The sequence below is a fragment of the Oncorhynchus gorbuscha genome, linkage group LG18 (genome assembly GCF_021184085.1).
Source record: "Oncorhynchus gorbuscha isolate QuinsamMale2020 ecotype Even-year linkage group LG18, OgorEven_v1.0, whole genome shotgun sequence".
NCBI lineage: Eukaryota > Metazoa > Chordata > Actinopteri > Salmoniformes > Salmonidae > Oncorhynchus > Oncorhynchus gorbuscha.
In genome coordinates, this window is record NC_060190.1 from 20561220 (window position 1) to 20584811 (window position 23592).

The window sequence follows — 23592 nt, forward strand, 5'->3', positions numbered from 1 at the left end:
AGAGTGGTCATTAGCTGGCAAAGTCACAACATCTGATTCTAATTGTAACCACACTGCTAACCCTAACTGTTAACATTAAATGAAGACCAAAGAGCAAATGTTTGTTGTCATTCATTTGTACATTATTCCCAATTTTGACTTTACAGCTGGCAGAAATCGCAGAAATCCCTCAGATCTGCATCCAGGGTAAGATTCATGACAATAAATATCAAACTGCAGCAAAATCTGTCAATATGCCGTTTAGCAAGGCACTTAACCCTAATTGCTTGTGGGTTACCGTTGATAATGGCAGACGCTGGCCATGACACCACTCTCGGAGGTGTTACCTAAGCTTGAGTTGAGATATGCACATTTTGTATTTTGCCATCATTTTACCAGGTTAAAAAAAACACATTTCAATTCACACATGCTTATTAATACACCTGTACATGTGTGAAATAGGGCAAATAAGCATCCACCAAATTATTATTATTATTTTATAAGCCTCCCTCACTTTATGAGCTGTCTGTCTTCTTACTTACCTCAGTCTTCACGTTCACAAAATCTGCAGATGATTTCAAAACCACTGGCATAAGGATCTTATAGCAGAGCCAGAAAAAGAACATTAATGTGAGGCAGGAAAAACGAATTATATTCATGGTAGGGAAGGCAACTTATTGGTCTGCCGGCTCTTTTAGGCACCTAAAGAAAATGACTCCTGACAGAATCCAATGAGAGACAGACTGTAGCCTACTTTCTGCATGGAAGTATGATGTACTACTGTATGTGGTTGGAAGGTTATAATTGAGTATGTCGCGAAGGAGTTGGTTAATAGAGTTCTTTCATTAGGGAGTTTTGCTCCTCGGTTACAGTCACTGATAGAGTGGAGTCGCTGAGTCAGGCCTTGTACAGTATTCTCCTCTAGTTAATCACAGATACTGCCGGTCCAGCTGGAGGGCTTGAATGTAAAGGCTAAGCTTAAGTGTATTGGGACTGCTACTCTGTTGTCAAGACTCGCTCTCAGTCTCCTTTTGTGTGGCTGGGTCTGAAGACTAGACTGTTACTGGTTGGTGTTAACTTTTTCCCTGTTAGAATTCTCCATAACAAGGTATGATAACCTGGGAAGAACCAAATACACTGAAAGCAGAGCCAGGTAAAACCAGGGTTCCTAATCTGATGTATGTGGCTCTTTGGAGGTTTTCCTCTGTCACCTCTTGGTGTGTCATATCTATTAAAGCCAGAAATGCATGGATGTGTACGAAAGCATCAGATCTTTAACTATTTAGAAAAGTGTTATTTCCTCTAAGAACCAGACCAAACACAGAAGGTGGGTTGCACCAACATGGTTTACATTTATCTAGGATTAGAGCTAATCTAAGTTTTGTAAATCTAGATTCATAATTAATCAGATATGTGTTGCACCACTTAATTTTAAATCTGGATCAGTAAATCTGTTTTAAACAATGATTAGTGACATGTTACACAAATATAAGAGGTATTTTGTGAGTTGAAACGAAGTAGCTAGTCGATTTGACAAATGAGGCCACAAAGTTGCTGTTCCATGATAAAATAATAACAATGTAACGTTAGAACTACTGCAACTCCATCGTGAAAGGTTATCATGGGTTGGTTGATTTGAAATAAAAATCAGTTATTTGCCAGTACTAGACAGGAAACTAATTTGTTAGCTAACGTTACAGTAGTTTATAAACCAAGCTAGATAGCATAATATAATAATATATGCCATTTAGCAGACGCTTTTATCCAAAGCGACTTACAGTCATGTGTGCATACATTCTACGTATGGGTGGTCCCGGGGATCGAACCCACTACCCTGGCGTTACAAGCGCCATGCTCTACCAACTGAGCTACATAAAATATGATTTATTATTGTCATTATTTAACATTATTTTGCCATTTATTATTTGTCCTTTAGCCACCTGATCATGGCATTTAAAAAGTTCTAATTTCTCCACTTATGACAAAAAACTATTGTCGGACCTGATAGAGGCCTATAAACCAGTTACACTGTTAGAGCTGAGGCGCTGTGCAATAGTAGGAAGACCCCTTTATGCAGCTCACCCTGCACTATCAGCTCCAATGTAAATAACATGAGTAAGTCTACCTCCGATAAGCTTCCCAGTAAAGCATTAAAAACAATCAAGCAATGCAAAAGCGTGCTACAAATAGCCCATATTAACATATGTAGCCTAAGAAACAAGGTTCATGAAGTCAATAACTTGCTTGTAACAGATGACATTCATATTCTGACTATCTCTGAAACTCACTTAGATAATACCTTTGATGATACAGTGGTAGCAATACATGGTTATAACATTTACCGAAAAGACAGAAATGCCAACAGAGGCGGTGTTGCGGTCTATATAAAGAACCACATTCCTGTAACACTTAGAGACGATCTAACGTTAAATACTGTTGAAGTAATATGGCTACAGGTTCATCTGCCTCACCTAAAGCCCATTCTTGTGGGAAGCTGCTATAGACCACCAAGTGCTAACAGTCAGTATCTAGATCATGTGTGAAATGCTTGATAATGTATGTGATATCAACAGAGAAGTATATTTTCTGGGTGATTTAAATATTGTCTGGCTATCATCAAGCTGCCCACTCAAGAAAAAACTTCGAACTGTATCCAGTGCCTGCAACCTGGTTCAGGTTAGTTACAAACAGCACAGGAATTAAATCATCAACATGTATTGATCACATCTTTACTAATGCTGCAGAATTTTGCTTTAAAGCAGTATCCAAATCCATAGGATATAGTGATCACAATATAATAGTCATATCTAGGAAAACCAAAGTTCCAACGGCTGGGCCTAATATAGTGTATAAGATGTCATACAATACATTTTGTAGGGATTCATATTTTGATGATGTAAAGAATATTTGCTGGTCTGTGGTGTGTAATGAGGAGCAACCAGACGCTGCACTTGACGCATTTGTGGAACTAGTTATTCCAGTTACTAATAAGCACGCACCCATTAAGAAAATTACTGTAAAAACTGTTAAATCCCCTTGGATTGATGAGGAATTGAAGAATTGTTACGGTTCTCTTCTTCCACCTCCTCTGAAGAGGAGGTGTAGCAGGGATCTGACCAAAATGCAGCATGGTCATTTTGATACATGTTTAATAAACAAATAAACACGAACAATACAAAACAAGAAACGTAACGTGAAAACCTAAACAGCCTATCTGGTGCAAACAAACACAGAGACAGATACAATCACCCACGAAACACTCAAAGAATATGGCTGCCTAAATATGGTTTCCAATCAGAGACAATGATAAACACCTGCCTCTGATTGAGAACCACTCCAGACAGCCATAGACTATACTAGATAACCCCACTAAGCCACAATCCCGATACCTATACCGATACCTACAAAACACACACATAATAAACCCAAGTCACACCCTGGCGCGGTCCACTTGCATCGCGTCGTTTGATTGGCGACCCTTGCTGCCGACCTTGGTTTAGTAACCCTCACCAAGGGCCCCACTGGACTGAGGGGCAGCTCGGGACTGAGGGGCAGCTCGGGACTGAGGTAGCTCAGGACTGAGGGGTAGCTCGGGACTGAGGGGTAGCTCGGGACTGAGGGGTAGTTCGGGACTGAGGGGTAGCTCGGGACTGAGGGGTAGCTCGGGACTGAGAGGAAGCTCAGCACTGAGAGGAAGCTCAGTACGGAGAGGAAGCTCAGGCAGGTTAATGGAACTGGCAGATCCAGGCTGACTGGTGGTTCTGGCAGATCCTGGCTGACTGGAGGATCTGGCAGATCCTGGCTGACTGGTGGCTCTGGCAGATCCTGGCTGACTGGTGCCTCTGGCAGATCCTGGCTGACTGGTGGCTCTGGCAGATCCTGGTTGACTGGCGGATCCTGGCTGAATGGCAGATCCTGGCTGACTGGCGGATCTGGAAGATCCTGGCTGACTGGCGGATCCTGGCAGACTGGCAGCTCTGGCTGCTCCATGCTGACTGGCAGCTCTGGCTGCTCCATGCTGACAGACGGCTCTGGCTGATGGCTCTGGCTGCTCCATGCAGACTGGCGGCTCTGGCTGCTCCATGCATACTGGCGGCTCTGGCTGCTCCATGCAGACTGGCGGCTCTGGCTGCTCCATGCAGACTGGCGGCTCTGGCTGCTCCATGCAGACTGGCGGCTCTGGCTGCTCCATGCAGACTGGCGGCTCTGGCTGCTCCATGCAGACTGGCGGCTCTGGCTGCTCCATGCATACTGGCGGCTCTGGCTGCTCCATGCAGACTGGCGGCTCTGGCGGCTTCTTGCAGACTGGCAGCTCTGGCTGCTCCTTACAGACTGGCTGCTCTGGCTGCTCCTTACAGACTGGCAGCTCTGGCTGCTCCTTACAGACTGGCAGCTCTGGCTGCTCCTTGCAGACTGACAGCTCTGGCAGCGCTGAACAGGCGGGAGACTCCGACAATGCTGTAGAGGAGGAAGGCTCCGGCAGCGCTGTAGAGGAGGAAGGCTCTGGCAGCGCTGGACAGGCGAGGCGCACTGTAGGCCTGATGCGTGATGCTGGCACTGGTGGTACTGGGCCGAGGACACGCACAGGAAGCCTGGTGCGGGGAGCTGCCACCGAAGGGCTGGTGTGTGGAGGTGGCACAGGATGGACCGGACCGTTAAGGCGTACTGGAGATCTTGAGAGCAGGGCTGGCACAGGACGTGCAAGGCTAGGGAGGTGCACAGGAGGCCTGGTGCGTGAGGCTGGCACAATCTTCACCAGCCGACTAACACGCACCTCAGGACGAGTATGGAGCGCTGACCCAGGTGTCATCAAATCCCCGACACGCTCCGTCAGACGAATTCCGTGCCTCATGCACCAACACAGCAACTCCCTCATAACTCTCTCCTCCAATTTCCCCATTAACTCCTTCACAGTCTTTGCTTCGCTCACCTCCAACACCGGCTATGGTTCTGGTTTCCTCCTTGGCTCCTTACGATAAACAGGGGGAGTTGGCTCAGGTCTGACTCCTGACTCTGCCACACTCTCCCTGTGCCCTCCCCAATAGATTTTTGGGGCTGACTCTCGGGCTTCCTTCCACGCCGCCGTGTTCGTCTATCCAACTCCATTCTCCTATAACCCTCTTCGCACTGCTCCAGGGAATCCCAGCCGGGCTCCGGCACTCTCCCTGGGTCGACCACCACCTGTCTATTTCCTCCCAAGTGGAAAATAATGAAGACTTTGTTGCTCCTGCTGCCACTACCTGTCAACCCCCCCGCTTGGGAGGGATGAGGCAAAAATGTATGGCAATTAAGTCTGGCATCCCAACTGATTGGCAAACATACTGCAAATTAAGAAATCTAAACTACATAAAAATAATCAAACTATACTATGAAACAAATATAAATGATATAAATAATGATAGTAAAAAGCTTTGGGGCACCTTAAATGACATTTTGGGAAAAAAGCCAACTCGGCTCATTCATTCATTGAATCAGATAGCTCATTCATCACAAAGCCCACTTATATTGTCAACTACTTTAATTACTTTTTAAGCAAACTTAGGAATGCCATGCCAGCAACAAACGCTGACACATTAAAACAATTTTGTTGTTTATCAACAATGACAAGCCACCGGGGTCTGACAATCTGGTTGAAAAATTACTGAGGATAATAGCAGACGATATTGCCACATCTTCCATTTAAGCCTACTAGAGAGTGTGTGCCCTCAGGCCTGGAGGGAAGCTTAAGTCATTCCACTACCCAAGAATAGTAATAGCCGACCAATCAGCCTGTTACCAACACTTAGTAAACTTCTGGAAAAAAATGGTGTTTGACCAGATACAATGCTATTTCACAGTAGACAAATTGACAGAATTCCAGCATGCTTATAGGGTAGGACACTCAACAAGCACAGCACTTACACAATGACTGATGATTAGCCAGTGCAGCTTTTGACATTATCAATCATAGTCCGCTGCTGGAAAGACTTATGTGTTATGGCTTTACACCCCCTGCTATAATGTGGATAAAGAGTTACTTGTCTAACAGAACCCAGAGGGTGTTCTTTAATGGAAGTGTCTCAAATATAATCCGATTAGAATCAGGAATTCCCCAGGGTGTCTGTTTAGGTCCCTTGCTTTTTTCAATTTTTACTAACGACATGCCACTGACTTTGAGTAAAGCCAGAGTGTCTATGTATGCGGATGACTCAACACTATACACGCCAACTACTACAGCGACTGAAATGACTGCAACACTCAACAAAATACTCACTAAACCCTAAACCTCAACTAAATCTTGTAATAAATCATGTTGAAATTGAGGAAGTTGAGATGACTAAACTGCTGGGAGTAAGCCTAGATTGTTAACTGTCATTGTCAAAACATATTGATGCAGTAGTAGCTAAGATGGGGAGTCTATAATAAAGTGATGCTCTGCTTTCTTAACAACACTATCAACAAGGCATGTACTACAGGCCCTAGTTTTGTCTCACATTGACTACTGTTTAGTTGTGTGGTCAGGCGCCACAAAAAAAGGAATTGCAATTGGCTCAGAACAGGGCAGCACGGCTGGCCCTTGCATGTACACAGAGAGCTAATATTAATAATATGCATGTCAATCTCTCCTGTACTACATAGAGCCATGACTACATGGAACTCTATTCCACATCAAGTAACTGACGCAAGAAGTAAAATTACATTTAAAAACAGATTTTAAAAAACACCTTATGGAACAGCGGGGACTGTGAAGCAAAACAAACATTGGCACAGACACATGCATACACGCACGCACACACACACACGATAACAAACACAATATACATACACATGGATTTAGTACTGTAGATATGTGGTAGTGGTGGAGGAGGGGCCTGAGGGCACACAGTGTGTTGTGAAATAGGTGAATGTATTGTAATGTTTTTTTAAATGGTATAAACTGCCTTAATTTTGCTGGACCCCAAGAAGAGTAGCTGCTGCCAATGGGGATCCATAATAAATACAAATCAGATGAAAGCGTGCTGGGAAAAAAATTAAAGTGAAAGCCAAAAAGGATGTGGCAGAGGAGAGACGGGGGCTATTTCAGACCCGAGACGGAGTGGGGCTTCCATCCAAAGGAATTGATCACGTAGAAAATATGCGAGATGATTCCCCAGCAGTTTGCCCCTCTCCATAAGCCCTATGATGACGACGGACAACTCAACCCACCAATATTTAGTAAGCATAAATAACTTGTGAATATCAATGCCTATAATGCACATTAAAACTAACGGTTCACTACTATTACCGTTATCACGTCTGTTACAGCATGTTGTGTAACGTCATCACTCGTATCAAGGCAGGGTATATCATAAGCCCCTGTTCAATTGTTGTACAAAATGGGCACGTAAATAGCCTACTAATAATGAGTTAATTATCAAACTCAACAGGATTCAACCTGTCTCTAATTATTCTCTGAGGAACTCTGTCGTTTTGGTCTCTCCACAGTAGATATGCTTCCATTTTATCAGTTAAGCCACCTCGTGGCAGTTTAGAATTAACCACCAATCTAAATTGATATTAGATTGGAGGCTAGATTTAGATTTAAGCAACAGGCTTAAAATTAATCTAGGTTAAAAGTGAAAACTAAACTTAGTGTCACGTTCTGACCTTTATTTCCTGTGTTTTGTATTTAGTTAGTATGGTCAGGGCGTGAGTTGGGTGGGCAGTCTATGTTTGTTTTTCTATGTTTTGGGCATTTCTATGTTTCAGCCTAGTATGGTTCTCAATCAGAGGCAGGTGTCATTAGTTGTCTCTGATTGAGAATCATACTTAGGTAGCCTGGGTTTCACTGTGTGTTGGTGGGTGATTGTTTCTGTCTCTGTGATTGCACCAGATAGGACTGTTTTCAGTTTTCACATTTATTGTTTTTTTGTAGTCAGTTGTTCATGTGTACCTTAACGTATTAAAAAGAACCATGGACACTTACCACGCCGCGCATTGGTCCTCTGATCCGTTTCGCCTCTCCTCTTCGGAAGAAGAGGAGGAAATTCATTACACTTAGATTAGAGGAAGGACTTAATTTAACTAGGATTAATTTAAAACTAGGATTAAAATTTGGTGCAACAAGATTCATTGATAAACCTTGATTTAACCCAGTTTAAGAGCTAATCCATGTTGGTGCAACCCACCCAGGGAGCTATACTGCAAAAGTTGCAATGATGTCATTATGAAGTCTTTGATGGTCAGGTTGTATACTAATAGGATGTTTTGTAAATGTCTTTATAACAACCAGAATGATTTTTTTTTTTATGTGATTGAATATGAAGTCTTAACCATAATGTCTTGATGTCGTCATGAAAAACACATAACCGGTTGTAACAGATGTATTCTGATTCTATAACGTCTTCTCTTGGTTAAATCTGGTTAATGCAATTATCCATAGTCAAACAGTTGAAGACAAGTGGTCGTAACCGAGCTCTACGCAAAGCAGAGGCAGAAATAACAAATCAAATCAAATCAGAATTATTTATATAGCCCTTCGTACTTTAGCTGATATCTCAAAGTGCTGTATAGAAACCCAGCCTGAAACCCCAAACAGCAAGCAATGCAGGTGTAGAAGCACGGTGGCTAGGAAAACTCCCTAGAAAGGCCAAAACCTAGGAAGAAACCGAGAGAGGAACCAGGCTATGAGGGGTGGCCAGTTCTCTTCTGGCTGTGCCAGGTGGAGATTATAACAGAACATGGCCAAGATGTTCAAATGTTCATAAATGACCAGCATGGTCAAATAATAATAATCACAGTAGTTGTCGAGGGTGCAGCAAGTCAGCAACTCAGGAATAAATGTCAGTTGGCTTTTCATAGCCGATCATTAAGTGTATCTCTACCACTCCTGCTGTCTCTAGATAGTTGAAAACAGCAGGTCTGGGACAGGTAGCACGTCCAGTGAACAGGTCAGGATTCCATAGCCGCAGGCAGAACAGTTGAAACTGGAGCAGCAGCACGGCCAGGTGGACTGGGGACAGCAATGAGTCATCATGCCAGGTAGTCCTGAGGCATGGTCCTAGGGCTCAGGTCCTCTGAGAGAGAGAAAGAAAGAGATAATTAGAGAGAGCATACTTAAATTCACACAGGACACAGGATAAGACAGGAGAAGTACTCCAGATATAACAAACTGACCCTAGCTCCCGACACATAAACTACTGCAGCATAAATTATGGAGGCTGAGACAGGAGGGGTCAGGAGACACTGTGGCCCCATCCGATGATACCCCCGGACAGGGCCAAACAGGAAGGATATAACCCCACCCACTTTGCCAAAGCACAGCCCCCACACCACTAGAGGCATATCTTCAACCACCAACTTACCATCCTGAGACAAGGTTGATTATAGCCCACAAAAATCTCCACCACGGCACAACCCAAGGGGGGGCGCCAACCCATACAGGAAGATCACATCAGTGACTCAACCCACTCAAGTGACGCACCCCTCCTAGGGACGGCATGAAAGAGCACCAGTAAGCCAGTGACTCAGCCCCTGTAATCGGGTTAGAGGCAGAGAATCCCAGTGGAAAGAGGGGAACCGGCCAGGTAGAGACAGCAAGGGTGGTTCGTTGCTCCAGAGCCTTTCCGTTCACCTTCACACTCCTAGGCCAGACTACACTCAATCATATGACCCACTGAAGAGATGAGTCTTCAGTAAAGACTTAAAGGTTGAGGCCGAGTTTGCGTATCTCACACGGGTAGGCAGACCATTCCATGAAAATTGAGCTCTATAGGAGAAAGCCCTGCCTCCAGCTGTTTGCTTAGAAATTCTAGGGACAATTAGGAGGCCTGCGTCTTGTGAGCGTAGTGTACGTGTAGGTATGTACGGCAGGACCAAATCAGAGAGATAGGTAGGAGTAAGCCCATGTAATGCTTTGTAGGTTAGCAGTAAAACCTTGTAATCAGCCCTTGCCTTGACAGGAAGCCAGTGTAGGGAGGCTAGCACTGGAATAATATGATCACATTTTTTGTTTCTAGTCAGGATTCTAGCAGCTGTATTTAGCACTAACTGAAGTTTATTTAGTGCTATTACCGGGTAGCCGGAAAGTAGAGCATTGCAGTAGTCTAACCTAGAAGTAACAAAAGCATGGATACATTATTCTGCATCATTTTTGGACAGAAAGTTTCTGATTTTTGCAATGTTACGTAGATGGAAAAAAGCTGTCATTGAAACAATCTTGATATGTTCGTCAAAAGAGAGATCAGGGTCCAGAGTAACGCCGAGGTCCTTCACAGTTTTATTTGAGACGACTGTACAACCATTGAGATTAATTGTCAGATTCAACAGAAGATCTCTTTGTTTCTTGGGACCTAGAACAAGCATCTCTGTTTTGTCCGAGTTTAAAAGTAGAAAGTTTGCAGCCATCCACTTCCTTATGTCTGAAACACAGGCTTCTAGCGAGGGCAATTTTGGGGCTTCACCATGTTTCATTGAAATGTACAGCTGTGTCATCCGCATAGCAGTGAAAGTTAACATTATGTTTTCGAATGACATCCCCAAGAGGTAAAATATATAATGAAAACTATAGTGGTCCTAAAACGAAACCTTGAGGAACACTGAAATGTACAGTTGATTTGTCAGAGGACAAACCATTCACAGAGACAAACTGATATCTTTCCGACAGATAAGATCTAAACCAGGCCAGAACTTGTCCATGTAGACCAATTTAGGTTTCCAATCTCTCCAAAAGAATGTGGTGATCGATGGTATAAATAGCAGCACTAAGGTCTAGGAGCACGAGGACAGATGCAGAGCCTCGGAATAAAAGGTTATTTACCACCTTCACAAGTGCAGTCTCAGTGCTATGATGGGGTCTAAAACCAGACTGAAGCATTTCGTATACATTATGTGTCTTCAGGAAGGCAGTGAGTTGCTGCGCAACAGCATTTTAAAACATTTTTGAGAGGAATGGAAGATTCGATATAGGCCAATAGTTCTTTCAATATTTTCTGGGTCAAGGTTTGGCTTTTTCAAGAGAGGCTTTATTACTGCCACTTTTAGTGAGTTTGGTACACGTCCGGTGGATAGAGAGCCGTTTATTATGTTCAACATAGCAGGGCCAAGGACAGGAAGCAGCTCTTTCAATAGTTTAGTTGGAATAGGGTCCAGTATGCAGCTTGAAGGTTTAGAGGCCATGATTATTTTCATCATTGTGTCAAGAGAGATAATACTAAAACACTTGAGTGTCTCTCTTGATCCTAGGTCCTGGCAGAGTTGTGCAGACCCAGGACAACTGAGCTTTAAAGGAATACGCAGAACATTGCCAAATGTCTGTCTGGAACTTCAGGAAAGTGCCAGATGCTTTGTGTTTGCATGCAGGCAACTCAACAAGTCATAGGGAGGGAATGGATCCCTTGTGCCTTGGCCTATGAGGTTGGGAGATGTGTATGTGAGGGGAATCCCAAGATGGCACTGTCGTAAGAGATGCTTAATGATTTTAATTCACAACCTGTTTGTGGGTTATCTTTCACACACTACTTCAACTTGAGCTTACCATGTATCCTGGCTGTCCGGAAGGCCATGGTTGTCCCCTAAGGCCAAGAGGCCTTGTTCCTAAAAGTTCTAGGACTGAAACCCAGAAATTCCTAGAAAGCAGTGATGTCAAAGAGAGCATGTTTGAAAAATAAGATTGTACCACACTGAGCCAGGTGCATCCCAGTAGTTTTAAAGATGTTATGCTGACTGGACATCATTTTCTATTTGGTTTCGTCTCGTTTAGCATGACTGTTCATGTTCTTATAATAGTACTCATTTGGGTCTGGTCAACTCGATGGCTTTGCTAAGCTATTCTTTAGCACTTAATGTGTCTCCTTTTGATTTACTCAATTAGAATAACTTGAAAATGGCAGATCTTGTCATTGATAAGCACCTTAATTGGAACGCAATGGCTGTAGAGTAACGTGCTATACATGACTTCAGAGCTCAGGTTCTCCGCTTCACAGCGCTGCGTGGGTTTTGACTGACAGCCATTATAAACTTGAGCACTACACGCGACAACAAGATGTTCCCATCCCTCCCGCTAATAGGGCTACTTTTGCACATTTGTTGTTGTCTGAGTGAGGGAAATGCTGTAAATCAAGAGGAGTTGATGTGTTCTGAAAGATGAGACATTGAGGGTTATAATAAATATCGCTTTGATGTGTGCTTCACATTTCCATATTTGAACACATACATTTACAGTATCAAGCTTTATGAGCGCTGTTTGATCATAGTTACAAGGACGATATGCGTTATACCCTGGGTTGTCCTGAACACAATGAGCTTATGTTTGTCGTATTGTGAAGAAAATTAGATGCGAACACGCACTTAAATACACTAATTCTATATGCACCAAAATTACAATCTGTTTGTCTGAAGTGCCTTTTCAAAGCCTAACAATGTACAATCTTATTTTATAACTTAGCCCGCCATGTTGTCAATAAAATAAGCTTTCAAAAGATGCCCACCTGACCCAGATTGCAATTCATAATGGAACGTAATTGTGTGACGGTGCTGTGTTCCAAACAGAAGACTATAAGTGGGCTTGCTTCAGTTCCTCAATGGCAAAGCTAGGAGAGCTCAAAGAACACCTTATAGTTGATGGCTCTTTCCTTGAGTCATAAAAGGGCATTGAAATTACTTAGGAAATGTGCAGTTTGGAGAGGTGTGTGGCCACCTGGAAACACCAGTTCGACCTCTCACTCAAACCCTTGTCATTGTTTTTTTCTTAGTTTGCGCCAATCCAACATTTCAGTGAACATTCTTAGTATGTTACTGAATGTAACCAGAGTATTTTCAGATTTTGTTATTGACAAAGACTGTGAAAAGTACAGCAAATGTAAAATGCACATAAAATCAACAGTGTAATGTTTGTATTCAGTCTCATGTCCTCACCTCTGGTTTATTATTTCCCCATAATCTCCAGTGTTCTCTTTCAGTTGCTACCATTGTCCTGCATATGCTTTTTTATAGTTCTGTTAGACACATTTAAATGTAGCCCTAACCAAATAGGCCAATTTCCACAAGTGTAAGGGTTTTTAAACCATTCATTTTTATTCAATTCTGGTCACAGTAAAGCCTACTCTGAACTTGAGTCTTTCGCAAATCGGACATTAAAGTATAACTATCTGGGGCTGTCTTTCACTGGAAATAAAATTGTCAAGGAAGGTAACTGACGTTGACAAGGCCACTGGTGTTGACATTCAGTGGCATTGTGACCGTTGACACTGCCTGTTTTGTGGGATGGATGCCTTTGAGTGGGAGTATGGAAGTGCTGAGGACTGGGGAGATGCTGGCTCGCAGCTGGTGGTTGGCCCTGAGTCAAACAGCGCATCGGCTGATTTGACTCAGTTGGAGGGCTGGCTCTTAGGGATATGATTGACACGGGGCTAAGAAGCCAGAGGAACATTTTCTCTCCTCCCCTTGTCCCCATGTCCTCTTTCTCTTACTCTTTTTTTTCTCTCTCCCACTCTCTCTGTCGTTCGCTTCTCTTTTCCCCTTTATGTCCTCTCTGCCCCCTCTCTCTCTCTCTCTCTCTCTCTCTCTCTCTCTCTCTCTCTCTCTCTCTCTCTCTCTCTCTCTCTCTCTCTCTCAATTCAATTCAAGGGGCTTTTCTCTCTCTCTCTCTCTCTCTCTCTCTCTCTCTCTCTCTCTCTCTCTCTCTCTCTCTCTCTCTCTCTCTCTCTATCCCTCTCTTACTGTCATTGCCATTCAGTCGCTCTGTCATGACTCACCCATTGTCAGTCAGTCTCCCCCCCTCTCTCTCTTTCTCTGTATCTCTCAGTTAAACTGCTTGTACACTTGGCTTCTGCAAAAGTTACATCCAGAACTTGCCTTTGACAAAGCTGTGAGGAAGCTGTCACATGTAATCCTGCTCAGAGCCAACACTAGAAATAGCCCCTCCTTTTTCAAACCGACTGCTCAACAGGGTTGTTTTCCTCCAACTTTAACTTTGTTGCGCATCCTTGACAAAGGGGACTTTGTCTCTTCAATAGCCAGTTGAAATGTGGAGACATTCCTATACCCGGTTCCCCTTGCTTGTGAGAGTAACAATGGCTCACTAGGGGGGTCTCTCTGTTGATTTTTGCAGATTAGAGCCACTGAATAGGTTTTGTATCCCAAGCCGTCTGAATTTGCCAAATGAGTATTAGTTTGCAGGCTGTACCTGTTTGAAGTTACTGTTTCAGACTGTGGCTATTTGATCATAATGTAGGCCTACTAGAGTGGCCTACCATCAAAAACAATGGAGAAAATGCATCCATAACATTTTAACATGGAAATAGCTGTCAGCTCCTTGTCTGAAGGACAAGTGGATGAACAGGTTAATGCCAAGCCTACATTGAACACCACACATTGGCTGCTACTGTAAGCTTATGAACCATCCCTCCAACTGAGTCAAATCAGCCGATGCACTGTTTGAAACAGGTTCATGTCAAGCCTCACATGTCTTTTTCAAAAGTCAAGGAATGTAGACCTACATTGAACACCACACATTGGCTGCTACTGTAGGTTGACAGTAGCAGTCAATGTGTGGTGTTCAATGTATGCTTGACATGAACCTGTTTATCCACTTGTCCGTCAGACAAGGAGGTGACTGCAAATGTTGTTGTGCTGTTTGATGCAAGAAACCACTTTACAAAATAAAATGCATTATCATTCCCATTCCATTATTACAGAGAATCAGAGAAAGTATGCTCCCCTCTGCCTAGTGGCTGCTTAGCTTATTCAAGCCTGTTTCAAAATACAACACTGCTCCTTTAAGACAAAAAAAGCTCTTTACCGGACTCGCTTTTCAAAGATGTCTAAAAATGTACACGTTTTGTGCTCTTGTAGGAAGCTATCACACCCCCATTGCTGACAACAAATGATATATGACTGGGCTAATAACTGACTAACTAGCAAAGGATGCAGCTCTTGCTTTGATCTCAAAACAAACGCATCTACTCACGACGATATGTGAAAGGGAAAGACCTATTTGCATTGTAGGTCTGCAGCAGCTCTGATTGTTTATGCCATACAGGTCTGTGTAGAGAACGGCTGAGTCATGCATGTCACTTCAATAGAATCCTACTCAGATGCGTTCTGCCTTTGCATTCTAAGTCTTGCGCAGGTCGTTTTGTTTCAGTATGTTGAATTGAAAGTGGCTAATATTGTGTTGATTCGATCACAATTCCCACAGTTGATAGTGTTAACTAAGGGGGAGAACTGTAGAAAGTTGAGTAAAGTTCAATCTCGTGCTTCTCTGTGTGGCAGTCTTGGGGGAGCTGCGCGGGGGGATTTAAAATAACTAAAACCAAATCTAAACTGTGTAGAAATGATAGTGGACCTACAATGTATTCATATAGTTTATTGACTGTCCAGCTCACTAATAATTACTGTGCACAGTCAATAGACCTACACAAGCGTTCAAAAGTTTGGGGTCACTTAGAAATGTCCTTCTTTTTGAATTTTTAATCAGAACAACAGCTTTCAGCTGTGCTAACATAATTGCAAAAGGGTTTTCTAATGATCAATTTGCCTTTTAAAATGATGAACTTGGAATAACTAACACAACGTGCCATTGGAACACAGGAGTGATGGTTGCTGATAATTGGCCTCTGTACGCCTATGTAGATATTCCATTAAAAATCAGCCATTTCCAGCTACAATAGTCATTTACAACATTAACAATGTCAACACTGTATTTCTGACCAATTTGATGTCATTTGAATGGACAAAAAATGTGCTTTTCTTTCAAAAACAAGGACATTTCTAAGTGACCTCAAACTTTTCAACGGTAGTGTACATTAGTACAGTTTCTTGACTGTCCAAATCTCTAATAATCGCTAGACAGTCAGGAAGCATCGAAAATTCCCAAAACGATAGAATTTTGATGGCAAGGAAGCATAACCAATTTTCAGTGCGGCCCACCGGACCTCGTAGAAGACCGAATGTGGCACCTGGGGCTAAATTAATTTGACACCCCTGGTTTAATCCATGACACCCAGGGCTGCTTGAAGGGGGTGAATAGGAAGTGTCACAAGAGGAAATGACTGACTCCCTGTTATGTCACCTAAGGACCCACCCAGCAGGACTCTTGCTATTTCCTTTCACCAGAGACTCATTCACTTCTGTGGCACCAAGAGGCCGTTGATCAATAATTCATGTTAATCTTAGTCAATCACGTGAACATCAGCTTAATGAAGCTATAAAAAGGTCCTCTGTCACTTAGTAGTTGACTTTGAGTAATGGGCAATTCCAGCGTGATTGATGTGACATTTCCACACCAAATCATAAATTACATTTCTCACAGAATAGACAAACAAAACATTAATTAAACTGTTGCATGCTCAGGTTGACTATCCCACATAATTGCCCTAATTCTAATCAGTTTGGAGGTTCCAATAAATTTGAACTAGTTTGTGATTTGGCAATCCCTCTCTAGCTTCCACCTAATGAGGTTTTGAAAAAGTAAGCAAAGTATTTGGGTTCCCGAGTGGCGCCGCTGTCTAAAGCACTGCATTCCAGCACTAGAAGCGTCACTACAGACCCTGGTTTGTTCCAGGCTGTATCACAACTGGCCGTGATTGGGAGTCCCATAAGGTGGTGCACAAATGGCCCAGTGGCGTCCGGGTTAGGGTTTGGCTGGGGTAGGCTGTCATTGTAAATATGAATTTGTTCTTATCTGACTTGCCTAGTTAAATAAAGGTTGAATATTACATTATTACTGACAATTCACCCTTACTGTATTCACACTGTGTAATATTAGCTTCCAGTCATCTCGTAGCCTCTAACCCAAAAACCATGTAATGTTAGGAACAATGTAAGAGCAAAACCAGCATACCTCCAATATGCCTATGAGAATATACCTACAAATCACTGTGGAACCCACGTTTGCCAGCCTGGTCTCATAGAGTAGACGTAACATAGTAAATGTAAATCCAAGATACTCAAATTAGTATGAAATGATACGTTTGTTATGGTTATATAAGACAGATGTTGACTTACTGTGGTGGTTGGTCAGGGTGGATGGTAGTTCCATATAGCTCAGTTGGTTGAGCATTGCGCTTGCAACGCCAGGGTTGTTGGTTTGAGTCCCACGGGGGACCAGTATGAAAAAAGTATTTAAATGTATGCACTCACTACTGTAAATAGCTCTGGATAAGAACGTCTCCTAAATGACTAAAATGTAAAATGATGGGTTGGCTTATAATGTGAACATCTAGCAACCCAAAGGTTGTGAGACCAAATCTCATTACGGACAACTGTAGCTACTTCACAACTACTTAGCATCTTAGCTAATACTGAACCTTAACCCATAGCCTAGCTAACATTACCCACCTAGCTAGAATTTCTAACATGTCATATGTTTTGGAAATGTGTAACATATTGTACATTTAGCAAATTTGTAACATATAATATGAATTGTAATTATTAACTTATCAAACTAAATGTGTGATGGACATCCACAAATTAATACTTAACATACAGAATAGAATGTAACATATCATACTAAATAGGAGTGTCTTGGATTTACATACAGAATAATATGAAATGGTCTGAGACCAGGTTGACTATACAGCATGTGTTTATTTTCTATGGCAATTTTCCCTTCCAAAAGTTTTTGACATTTCCAGTTGCTACAAAGCAGCACTGTTTTATCAAGGGACAGTGTAATTCCATTCCAATTAATGACCCTGTTTATCCCACACTCTCTGAATATGTGTAAGCAATTAATATCGCACCAATGTTAACATAATGCCATTAGGACTCGTAATCAGTGTTTAGCCTACCTTTAATAAAGGAAATACATGTCAGACCATGGACATGTTCTGTTATTAGATGCAGTTAACTGCCCGATTTAAATGGTCCATCTTGTAAGGGGTGAAATGTGGCAAACACAGCAGTCTTGAAGTATCGTTCATCAACCATCACATGGATTGGCGGTTTATTTAATTAGGACGATAAATTGTCAACAAATCGTGGATGCATTTTCTCCATTGTTTTTGATGGTAGGCCACTCTAGTAGACCTACATTATGAACAAATAGCCACAGTCTGAAACTTGTCATAATCTGTTGTGATTATTTGCTATTATTTCAAATCCAACAGCAAATGGCAATCTGCTACAGCAGCTAGTTTCTGCATTATTCAACATTAGCAATCAGACAATTAATAACTTAGAAATTGGCAATGTCATCTCCTGTTTAGGGTCAAGGCAAGTAGAAAGACTTTTCTTTCAAAGCTACCTACATAGTTTTTTGTCATTACTTGTATATTTTGTCCAAGTTTATTAGTAGTGTGGTGTTTGGAGATATGTTCAGACATGTTTGGCTAGCTGTTAGAGCGAGAAGCCTGTCGTCTCCCTCTCACCTTACCCCTGGTCTGGTCTGGTCCCAGATCTGTTTGTGCTGTCTTGCCAAGTCCTATGGTCTTTGTCATGAGTTGGATATACAGCACAAACATATCTGGGATCAGGCAATAATTTCCCCCTGGTTTAGTTTATAAACAATATGCAAGAGTGCATCTTCAACCCATGGGTGCTCTGTTTTTGTCTTGGAGAGTTGTTTTAGTCTCCATATTTGGGTAGCATCGCTGTTGAGAGTATCCTGGTCATTCTCAAACATGGGCCTGAGCCACAGTATAAGACTATAAAATAGACTGATAGACTCTCTAGGCCTTATTATAACTTATAATAATTTATAACTTGACCTATTGTTGAGAAGAAGGAGGGAAAAAATGTCCACCATGCCTGTCTGTACATAGTGTTCTTATAGGCCACAGGCCCTAACAGTACAATACAGCACTGCAAAGTCACATTCTATAAAATATTTGTTGTGAATTGTTGTGTCCCTCATTTGTCTTAAAATATTTTCATTCAGAACTTAAATTTCGTGTTTTGATGAAGCGATATATGGGGGTGTTTTCATTTTTCCATTACATTTTTGTATAAAATACATTCATTTCATTGTTTGTGATTTATTGTTTCCCCCCACCAGAATCGCTTAATGTCACCCTACAACCCATCCTCCCATTTTGTTTTTGTGCTGTGAATTGTGTCGTTTGGCGATGCATGGCCCGTCGTTCTTCTTCCCTCATGTTCGCACTCTCCATACGCTGTTCTATCTGCAACCTTGTCTTCTTTCTCTCTCTTCCTCTCTCTCTCTTTGTTTCAGCAAAACTATACAGATCAATATAATCGATGACGAGGAATATGAGAAAAACAAGAACTTCTTCCTTGAGATGGGAGAGCCTGAGCTGCTGGAGATGAGTGAGAGGAAAGGTGGGGCGTTCCCTTCCCAGGCTTTGGTCCCAACCCTGTACCCCTTAACCCCGCCCCCATTCCATTCACCATGTATGGCGTCCCCTACTGGATCCATCCACTATTACTTTGTGCTTGCTTGCCCAGACCTACTCAATTGGGTATACATAGATAAACGCCACATTTCCATCCTCCATGGAGCATTTTCCCAATTCTGGGAAAATTGAGAACAGAGGAGAACAGTTATAGGCAGGTTTTCCTACCCACTTATCTTTTTCATTGTTACCTTTCAACCATATTTGTGTAATGGTCAGGTGTATATTTCTTAATTATAAATCCCAAGATTGATTGGAGCCGAAACCAGCATACATAGTGGTCCTCCAGGACCAGCATTGATCCTAAAACAATTTTAGTCAGACCTAGACTACAGAGCACTTGTTCTGAGTAGTCACTGTTTTTTAGCTGTGACCTTTTATTTACCTCAGCACCTAGACAAAACAATATCAATGTTATGAGAGGTAAATACCAGGACATAACAATATCAAATGCACAGACAGAGCAATATTGATATTATGATCAGAGGTGAAGATCAATGAAGACAGTTGAGGTGAAAAGTTTTCATCTTTAAACTCAAACTGAGATTCCAAAAAGAGTTCCAACTGTCCCTCCATGTATGCACCACGAGGAGGTACGGGTGGGCAACAGAGCACGACTTCCCCCTGCCCCCGAACCCCGACAAACTGTTCCATCTGTACATCCATGGATGGCCCGGTGGATATCGAATCCAATCCAAATCCTTTTTGGTGTGTGTGTGTGTGTGTGTTGTGAAACTTGCACAATCTACCCTTCCCCCTTCCCCCACCACCCGCCCTCGTCCTTCACCTTGCCCTTTTTGTTTTGTACCTTGTCTTGTGTCCCCTTGCAGGAAGACCATAGCGGTTAGAATACTTGACCACGACGAATATGAAAGACAGGCCACATTCTACATAGAGCTGCAGGAGCCCCATTGGAAATGGCGATTGACAGGTGTGAGAGTAACTGAAAAGAGTAGAAGATGGGCTCAAGCTTCTGACCTCCTCCTCTCCTTCCTCCCACTCCTTCCTTCTTACGCTCCTGTTCTTTTTCTTCACCCTCTTCTGCTCCCTCTCGTATTTCCTCTGCTGTCGCAAGGCTACCTACCCTCTCCTCTGGTTTCTTGTATTTCTACTTCCCCTGGTCAACACCGCTGTTCAGTCGGGGTGGGCTGAACAGGATTTGAGCAGAGTCAGAGAGTTTCTTTCCCATCCTATGAGGCGTGCAGAGCGACAATAGCTTTTTGGTTGATAAACAAAGGTGGAACGTTGAGTGGTAGTGGTTGTATGCTCAAGAAGGTTCTGTAGAAATGTGTACCTCCACATGTTCTAGCCCTTGAGGGTCTTGTGGTCTTCAGCCAAACAAATGGTCCGAGTTTACCCTTTTCTAACCATACCCCGTGGGCACTAACTGTGTTCCACTGTTTCTGTTTGTGGTGTTGCTTGGAACACACACTAACAATACTCAAGAACGTTATGAGTTTTGCAGTGTGCATTTTGGACTTTGATTAACTCCTTACTGTAGGATTTTGGAAGAAACGCCATAATACAATATTATCGTCTATATATGGTACCAATACATGTACTGAATCACCACTCTCAATGTATGGAAATTACTTTTTAACATATTTTCATTGTGCTAATGACAAAATGGAGTGTTGCAGTGGTTCAGTTATTAGGCACATTTTGCCATCATAGAGAAGTGATTGCAGTACATGTTTATTGTGGGCCCATTTCATTTAATATTTGTTTCATGTTGACCTCCAAATTAAGCTATGCCAGAGCCTAAGGCCCTGTTTCCCAAAACCCTCGTAACATTACATTTCCAAACATTAGGGACGGTGCATCGTTAAAACGCTCTTATGAGACTTCTCAGGAAACTTGGCCCAGAAGAGTACACTGCAGGTTAATGTTAGCACATCATTTTGACAATAATCTGTTTTGACTTATTCAGTGTGCGTTTAGGCATCAATTGTCATTGTTTAAACTTTCATCCAGTGGAAACATTTAGCGTGTAACAAATACCACTATTAAACCCTTATTTTTATTTCAGAATGTGTTACATCTTTAAATACTCCTAGATATTGGGAATTTAAATTGTGCTTCTGAGATTTGATTGGCCCAAGTCTTTTATTGTCATTTAGTGTATAACATTTTGAGTCGTAAAAGCCTGATTTGAAATTCAAAAACTTGCTAGACATGTCTAGTCTGTAGTGAACAACAATCTAACCATGACATCTATATATTATAACTAACTTGCCTGATGGCTATAACTGTTTTCCACCAGCTTGTGTATATTCATTCCTCTGTTTTCCTCGTTACTTCTTTCCATTATCTCATGTTTCTCATCTCTCGTTTCTCTCTGCTCAACTGTCTCTTGTCTCATCTGTTTCCATCCTATCAGCTGTGTTGCTTCAAGAAATTGGTAAGCAGTCTACATTTTCTCGCTAGTCTGCTCTGGTGTGCTGTCACACTCTTTGTTTCCCTCGCTTCTGAAGTCACTTATTACTTCAAATGTCAATCATTGTCTGTTACTGTTGTCGTGACATGTCAAGCGTGCAAACACTGGCAGTCCCTGTACATGGTAACCTTCTACGGAAGGGTAAATACATTTCCTAAATGATGTTCTCAGTTGCAAGTAAACATGTGTAACTGTTCTTATTAAAGAGTGATTTAGAGTGAATTGGAAGTAGGCCTATACAGTATTTTTATTCCTAGAGTTTAATTATCATTTGCTTTTTCAAAATGTGTCATTAATCAATAATACTATTAAGATACTTCATTTAAAACTAATACCCACTCACAACAAAAGGCATGCTTTGATTTATTTTCTTTATTTTTTTATGGTTTTAGGTGGATTCGTGAAGACAGGTATGGTATATTACTATTGCAAAAATAGTATATTATTTGGATTCCATGTATATATTGATTGATTGATTAATTAATGGGTCATTTTTTATTAATTTTAATAGACAAAAGGCTTTATGGTAAGAGACGATTCAGTGTTGCAATTGGTTGCTTTAAATCGTTGCAGTTTAAAGCAAGTCAAATTCAAGTAACATATGTGTCACCTTTGTGAGAATCGTGCGTTCTCCTACCCACTACTAATGGCACAAGCCTTTCAGGCTACTCTTTCATTGTTTAGACTATCTTTGTAAATATGTCTATTTACACAGAGACATTTATAACAAACCGATGTAATATATTGATTATATTGAGAATGCTCTGATAGACTTTAGTTGATTTGAGCATGGCATATTTTCAAATCAAATATACTCCAACGACAGCACTGAGTACACTTGAATGGATATGTTTTGTGTACTACTGTAGTACTACTATAGTATTTTCTTTGGTGAGTACTAGAAATGTAGTTTGTTTGGTTTGCACCTTGGTTTGTGGCACTTCCAGGCATTCAATGTGTAGGCCTATCCTATCACTGAATGAGTCACACTTCACTGTGTGCGAAAGAGTGTGAAAGATGATGAATGCGTGTGTGCGACCTCACTGTGTGTTCATGTAGACGTGTACCAGTGGGGTGAGGGGAGGACGGCTCATAATAAAGGCTGGAATGGAGTCAATGGAGTGGTATTAACCGTATGGAAACCACGTCTTTGATGTGTTTAATACCATGCCATTGACAGGGTCGGGGAGCAACGGATTACATGTAATCTGTTACATGTAAGGGATTACAAAAAAACTGGTAACTGTAATCCGTTACATTACCAGAAAACATTGTGTAATCAGATTACAGATACTTTTGAAAAACTAGATGATTACTTTGAGGATTACTTTTCAATTCAGAAAGGATGTTTGCGAAAAAATATCTTTGACCTTTCTCTGTTTTGTCAATGACATTCAACTCAGCATTGAAAAAAGGCGCACGTTTAAATTTGTTCCACCTGAGCGAGTCTGACCACTATGATGACACACCAAATGTGTTTGATGGATCATGGGAAAAGAGCAGGAAAAGGCTTTTGTAGGCTAGTCCAAGCTATGTCTTCCGATGGTGTGACTGCTGTCGGCATCCAAAGACTATCCCATTTGAATAAACGCTTGAAGGTAAGGATGACAGCAGTGTAGTGTACGGCGATACGGATATCATGTATTATTGATATCTACATAGCGCATTGATGTGAATCACACTGCTGCTCTCTCATTTAGCTATTTGCACCTTACGAATTGTGGTTGTTGTGGATAGCTGCTCACAAATCTAAATGTGTAATGGAACCCAATAATGGTTGAATTCAAGAAGTTCAAGCTGCCTATCAATCATTGTTTTTGAAACCAGTCAGTGAAAAATGTATTCTTGCAACAGCTGCATAGT

General features: G+C 41.9%; 1 protein-coding gene across 7 annotated transcripts in view; it reads left to right on the top strand.

Annotated features, from left to right (window-relative positions):
* The window catches only part of slc8a1a (solute carrier family 8 member 1a), a 47556-nt gene that overhangs the window by 15209 nt on the left and 8755 nt on the right, over positions 1 to 23592 (top strand). For 4 of the 7 annotated variants that reach the window (XM_046310904.1, XM_046310907.1, XM_046310908.1 and 1 more), the window contains exons 3-6: positions 19112 to 19218; positions 21673 to 21693; positions 22122 to 22139; positions 22241 to 22255. In XM_046310904.1, coding sequence (XP_046166860.1) covers positions 19112 to 19218; positions 21673 to 21693; positions 22122 to 22139; positions 22241 to 22255 — 161 coding nt within the window. Of the gene's footprint in view, positions 1 to 19111; positions 19219 to 20122; positions 20224 to 21672; positions 21694 to 22121; positions 22140 to 22240; positions 22256 to 23592 lie in introns of all 7 variants that reach the window. The other 3 variants (XM_046310909.1, XM_046310910.1, XM_046310911.1) reach the window with 3 other exon arrangements.